General features: G+C 59.5%; 1 protein-coding gene across 19 annotated transcripts in view; it reads left to right on the top strand.

The window, feature by feature from the left end:
• The first annotated feature begins 1,257 nt into the window (after positions 1–1,257).
• The window catches only part of CTBP2 (C-terminal binding protein 2), a 173,224-nt gene continuing 168,481 nt past the window's right edge, over positions 1,258–6,000 (top strand). For 8 of the 19 annotated variants that reach the window (XM_074003053.1, XM_045361723.2, XM_074003048.1 and 5 more), the window contains exon 1: positions 2,123–2,335. Coding sequence is in view for 2 of the 19 variants with exons in the window: in XM_065521583.1 (XP_065377655.1) it covers positions 1,531–1,827; positions 2,134–2,335 (499 nt within the window). In the remaining 17 variants the exon portion in view is untranslated. Of the gene's footprint in view, positions 1,828–2,122; positions 2,336–3,562; positions 4,011–6,000 lie in introns of those variants that run through there. The other 11 variants (XM_074003054.1, XM_065521595.1, XM_074003050.1 and 8 more) reach the window with 5 other exon arrangements.

The following is a 6,000-nucleotide window of genomic DNA, read 5'->3' as shown; positions in this document are numbered from 1 at the left end:
AGTGACCGCATTACGTGGACCTGCGGTCAAGAAAGGCCTGGTCCGCGCTGCCCTCACAGGTAGGCGGTCTTCAATCACGTTTTAAAATCTTGTTGAGTGATTAAGCTATCATCTATAGTCCCGGCCCCTCCACTGCAGGTCGCTCAGGCCGCACCTGGTGCACTTTGGCAAACAAGCCCCGCGGCGGGCTGGGGCAGGATTTAAGAAATGTTTAATAAAGACTGGGAGGCCTGGAGCAACGCTCTTTGGGATGCAGAAAAGGGTCGCGCGGCTCAGTGGCCTCTCCTCCGGCCCCCTGGCCCTGGCTCTAAGTTTCCTCGGCTCTGCAGGGCTCGGGGCACTCAGGGATGGAGGAGGCCACACGGGGCGGCTGGGTTCGCGGAATGGCGGTCCCTGCGGCCTCCAAAGGCCGGACCCCAGACCCCTCCCACTCCTTTCCTGCTCGACATCTCAATCCAGTTCCTAATATCTCAATAGGGTTTTTTAAACAAATCGATCTTAAGGGCTCAGTTCAGCCCACCCAGGGATTCTGGGAGGATGCACGCCGAACTCAGGGTAGTGAGAAGAGAGTTTGGGGGGCCCTGGGGCACAGGGAGAAGACCCCACACTCCGCGGCCACCAGCTCCCTTCCGGAGACGGCGCTCGGACGTCGCGGGTCACAGGCAGGGAATTTAGCCCAGGTGCTCGTTGGGCCGCGAGCGGTCGCTGGGCCTGGTTCCCCAGGCTCGGTGTGCAGACTCCAACCTCGAGACGTCAGGACGGCGTGAGCTCCGGGCCGCCGCGCAAGCCTAGGACCCCGAGCCGCGGGCCCCCACGCTGCAGCGCGCCTCCCTCCTCGAGGCCCGGGGCTCCGACCCAACACAGGGCTTCTCAAATGCCCCTGCGAGATACAGGCAGCAAGAGGGAACCTTTTCTTTCTTTTCTTTTCTTTTTTTTTTTAAATGTGTAAGAATGTTTTGCTTCTTTTAGGGCACAGCACTGCTGCAACTTGCAGCACAGAGGGCCCCTTCCCTGCGCACCCACAGCGGTCGCCGCCTCTCCGGCACGGTCTCCCGGATCTGGATTTGGGGAGCGCAAGTGCCCCCTGCGGCCGGCCCGCGCCTGACCCCGCGGGCCTGAGAAGGCAGAAGCGGCCGGTGCGGGGGCCCAGGAGGAAGTTGGAGCCCGGGGGCCGGGAAGGGGGCTGGTCGGCGCCTCTGGCTGGGCGGGGCCCCACGGGGCCGGGGCCACCCGGGGCTCGCGTTCCCCCACGTGGCCGGCAGCCCGGTACCCCACGTGGAAGGGGCGGAGGAGGATGAAGGGCGAGGGGAGCAGCGGACCCCGAGCCACCGCGACAGGACCCCGGCCCCTGCTACCGAGGCCCCCGCGCTTCCCCAGGGCCTCCCGGGCGGGGCCGGGCCAGGGAGTGCCCGCCGCGCCCGGCCCCTGGCCCTCCCGCCCGCCGCGCCTGTGTGCACTTTCGCGGAGCCACTAATCCCCCGAGAGAGCCGATTTGTAGTGAGGAGTATCTGGAGGGGGCGAGGCCGGCCCATGTGGGGTTGTGTCATTGGTTTGCAAAGAGAGACCCCGCCTTTGCCCCCCCCCCCAAAAAAAGGAGCGAGGAGTGAGCGAGCGGCGACCCTCACCTCGCCTCCCGCCTCGCTCCTGCGCAGCCGGCGGGCACCGGGAGCTGCGGCCAGCGCCGCTTCTTTCCTTTCCTTTTCTCTCCGTTTTCCTCCTCCTTCCCCGGAGGAGAAAACAAATAAAGAAGAGCAAATAGCCGGGAGGCGCTCGGCATCCAGGACGTTCCCTCCCCCGATCCAAGTTGGAATTAGCATCCTCTCGGGGGTGAGCGCGGCGCGGGGCGGGCGCGGGCCGGGGACCCCCAGCGCAGCCCCCTCTCGGCGGGCGGGAGGGCGCAGGGCCGGGACGCGGGGGGAATTGGGAACCGGGTGGGCGGAGGAAGGGGGTGGGGTGGGTGGGGAAGTAGGAAGAGGCTCGGCGGCGAGGGGAGGAGGTGGAAGGGAAGGGAGGGGTAGGGTGGGGAGAGGAGAGGAACGGAGGGAGGGTGGGGAGGGCGGGAGGGGGAGGGGCGGGGAGCTGGAGAGATTAAGTTTTTGTGTGTGTGTCCCTGTGTGCGTGTGTCATTTTAAGGTGGCTCGGGAGCGGCCCGGAGGAGCCGGCGGCGGCCCGAGGAGCGAGGGACCGAACCGGGAGCCATGCCGCGCTGAGGGGGGGCCGCACAGCCGCCGCCACCGCCACCGCCGCCGGGTGGGGTGGGAGGGGCGGGAGCCGCCGCCGCCGCCGCCTCCAGGGTGGGCGCCTTTCGCCGTGGACGCCGACCGTCCGGGACGAGGTAAGGGGGGCCCCGGGGGAGGGCTGGGGCCGCCGCCGCCCCCGCCTCACCTGCGGCCGCGGGCTGGGGGCGCCGCGCCCGCGCCTCACTGCGCCACTCAGGGAGGAGGAGGAGGAAGAGGGCGAAGGACACGGAGCCGGCATCCGAGGACATCTTTGGTCCGTGCCCCCGGCCCCGCGTCCCCCCTCAGCGACCGGGGGTGGACGCTGGCTCGGGGGTCCCCGCCCGCCCCCGCCACCGATTGCGCCCGCTGGCCGCCGTTTGCGCCAGGATTTTTGTTGTTGTGATGAGAGTTGATGAATGCGAAGTAGGCGGTCACCTTCCTTCCCATCAGGGTTGGAAAAAAAAAAAAAGAAAGAAACCCCGAGCGCGGCGGCGTCCAGAGGGCAGCGGCGGCGGCGGCGGCGTCTCGGCGACGGTTCCCTGGTCGCCCCCGGCTCCTGCTCCCTGAGCCCGGTGGGTGCGCGCTCGGGGGCCGCCGGCGACCCAGGCCGAGCGCGCGACGCGCCGCGGGGACAATACGGCTGGATCCCCGGGGAACAGGAGTCCGAGCGCGCCGGGGTGCGGCGGGCCTTGCGCCTACGAGGCGGGGGGGGCGGCGCGGAGAAGAGGGGTTCCATGGGGAAGTCGGGGCGCGAGCGGCTCGCGGTCCCCAGGGGCGCTGCCCCTGCCGGCGGGGGATCCCGCGCGGCGCCCCGGGAGCGCAAGTGAAAGACGGGAAAGGAGGCGAAGTGGAACCCTTTTGTTTTGCCGGCCCCGCATTGTTGGCTCCTCCGGGCAGCCGGGCCACATCTGCTGCCGCTGCCGCCGCCGCCACTGCCGCGCGGGGCTCGGCCCGCCAAAGTCGCGGCGGGGCGGGGGGCCTGGGCGGGCCGGGCGGCGGGCGCGGGCGGGGGCCGGGCGGGCCGGGCATTTCCTCTGCCCGGCCGCGCTCCCGCGGGCACCACTTCCTCCTCGCCCGCCGCCGCCGGGAGCCCGGCCCGCCCGCCTCCCCCACCTTCCCCGCCCGGGCCGCACTTTTCGGGTGGGGCGAATCAAAAAGAAAAAGTTTAGCAGGAGGGGCCGGCTAGGGCGCGCCCCGGGCGGCGGGGATCCTGTGCGGCGCGGGGACAGCCGGGCCGCCGCGGTCCCTCCTCCTCCCAGCCCTCCGCGGCGCCGGACGGCCCCGCGCGGCCGAGGGGAAGCGCCTTTCTTTCTCTCTCTCGCGCTGCCCCCAGCGCCCCGGGCGAGTTGGACAGAGGCGCGCGGGAGCCGGGGCGTGCCTGGGCCTTTCTCCGGCGGGAGGCCCAGCGGCGTGGCGGGTCGCCTGCAGCCCACGCCGCGCCCTGGGGCTCGGAGGCCGCGGGCCCAAGAGCTCAGCTCGGTCACCGCGGGCCGCGCCGAGACACACACGCGCGCACACACTCCCTCCCGTGGCTCGCTTTCCGCCGGCGACGACGGTCGCGGACACGGAGTGAGCGTGTGCGCGCGAGTGTTTGTGGTTGTCCCCCCTCCCCCCGCCCGGTACTTTTTCCGGAGGCGGCCCAAGCGGCAGTTGGCTGCAGAGGACCCCACGTTTAGGATTTTATAGGGAAGAGGAGGAATTTTTCGTAGAAATCCCCGCTCTGCGTGCTCGCGGTGGAGGCTGCTGGCAATGGCCTACGTCGTCACACCGGGCTTTCTTGCCCTGTCCGGGGTAAACAATCCTTCTGTGTATTTACCCCCTTTTTTTCTTTAAAGATTGGAGATCGGGTTAAGTTCTTAGAGAGTCTGATGCGAGTGGCTGGAAGGATAGACAAGAGAATTCTATTCTATAAATATGCATTGGGAATTTAAAATGCTAAACGCCTTATTTGCAATTCTGTTGGATATTCTAGAGACTGGTATATTTTTATCTGACATGGATAATTTTGAGGGGACGTTATATTTTGGGGAAGTTTACAAAGTGATTCTTTCTGCCTTTCTAACTTGGGCGAAATATATCGACTCATACCACTCTTTCAAAAAAGATAGCTTTCTCTGCTAGGTGTTTGGGTTCGAAGACAGTTTAAAAATTACCTCGTGTTCAGTACCTAAGATTGCTGTTTTGCCTCGAGGGTTTTCCAAGTAGAAGTGGGTAGTTTTCGTGTACTTTGAGGATTCTGAGGTTTTTAACCTCCCCCCCTTTTTTTTAAAATATAAATCTTTTCTATTTTGAAGTAATGAGACTTTAAAGGATCTTATTTTTATAATCACTTGATTTCAAAGGATACTTCTTACAGCAATTATAAAGTAATAGTCAAAATGCTAATTAAACATTTTCAGTCATAGCTGCTTTAATATTGAAACAATTTTTTTCTTTAGCAGAGACTGTATCATAGAGTTGAAACACTAAATATTCTTTTGTCTGGCATCAGATATCTGAACTGCTCTGACATTCTCCTGAAAAACCCCTAGTGCCCTTTTTATTGCCCCCAAAAGAAAAGTTAATGAGATGGTAGATTTCAAGCAAAAAAAGCAGGCCCTCTTTCTTGCAAAATATGCTTAGAGTTGCCATTGAAGTTGGATGTTAGCCGTGAATGCACTTGCCTTTAATGAAACCAGTTTAATCGTTCACACTTGATCAAGTATAACACGAGCAAACAAAGGAAATAAGCCAGCATATTTCTGTAGAGTGTAAGTGTTGATGTTGGGTCACCCCCTCCCCCCACCCTGCCCCCCGGTAAAAAGGAGAGAGGGTTGAAGGCAAAGGGAATTTATGGCGCTGATTGGTTTTTTGTGCCCCAGGGGTAGGGGACCCCAGTTACATCCCTTTGGAAAGCAGTTATTAGAGGGAATTAAAAGATCTTGGGTTTGGAGCTTGTTTTGAACCTGACTAGGTGGTTTGGGTTTAGTTCTTTTTCCTGTTTAGAAAGATAAGGTAGAGTGCCCGAGTCCCACCACTCTTTTTTTTTTTTAACCCCAACTTGACAACCCCCTCTCTAATTGTACCTTAATAAGAGTCTGCAGGTTGAATGCAGAACCCTGTGAGTTATTTACGGTTTCTCCTGGGAGCTTTGAAACTGACCCTTGAATGGGTGTTCTCCTGCAGGGAGGAGCAGGGTGAATTACCTTTTCTTAACTGATTTTAAAAAGCCTTATTGTCCCTAAAAATCATTTCCTTGCATGAGTTGCAATTTATGTGTGGAACTGTATCATCAATTCAGTGAAGAGAGAGATACTCGTAAAGTATGTCTCTCTAAAGTTCAGAAAGTAAGAACGTTTGGCTACTTAAAAACAAACACTAGTGCCATTGTAAAAACACACCAGTGACATACTTGGTGAGATATTTTGGCCTTTTGAGACTGGGGCACACCTGTTCCTGTCCCTGCCAAGTTGTGTGTGCTTTCCCTGCCATTGTTAATCTGGTCGTGTACACAAGATGAAACAGTAAAACTTGCTATCTGTATAATTATTAACTAGTTTGTCAGTTACCCTTTCAGAGAATAATCAATAACTTTGCTCTTAACTTTTAAAATTCTGGATATTTTACTTTGTAAGTCTGGAAAGTGTTTCAAAGAGAGATTAAATGAAACAAACAAACAGCAACAACAAATGACAAAACCAGAAAATCAACCTGCAACTTTTTAGTTTCTGAGTAACTAACGACAAGGTAAAGAAATGATGACTGTATGTAGTATGTACTGAACAAGCAGTGCACTGGATTT

Source organism: Macaca fascicularis, chromosome 9 (assembly GCF_037993035.2).
Source record: "Macaca fascicularis isolate 582-1 chromosome 9, T2T-MFA8v1.1".
NCBI classification, from domain to species: Eukaryota; Metazoa; Chordata; class Mammalia; order Primates; family Cercopithecidae; genus Macaca; species Macaca fascicularis.
The sequence above is the reverse complement of the archived record's forward strand: the minus strand, read 5'-3'. Positions and strand labels throughout refer to the sequence as shown.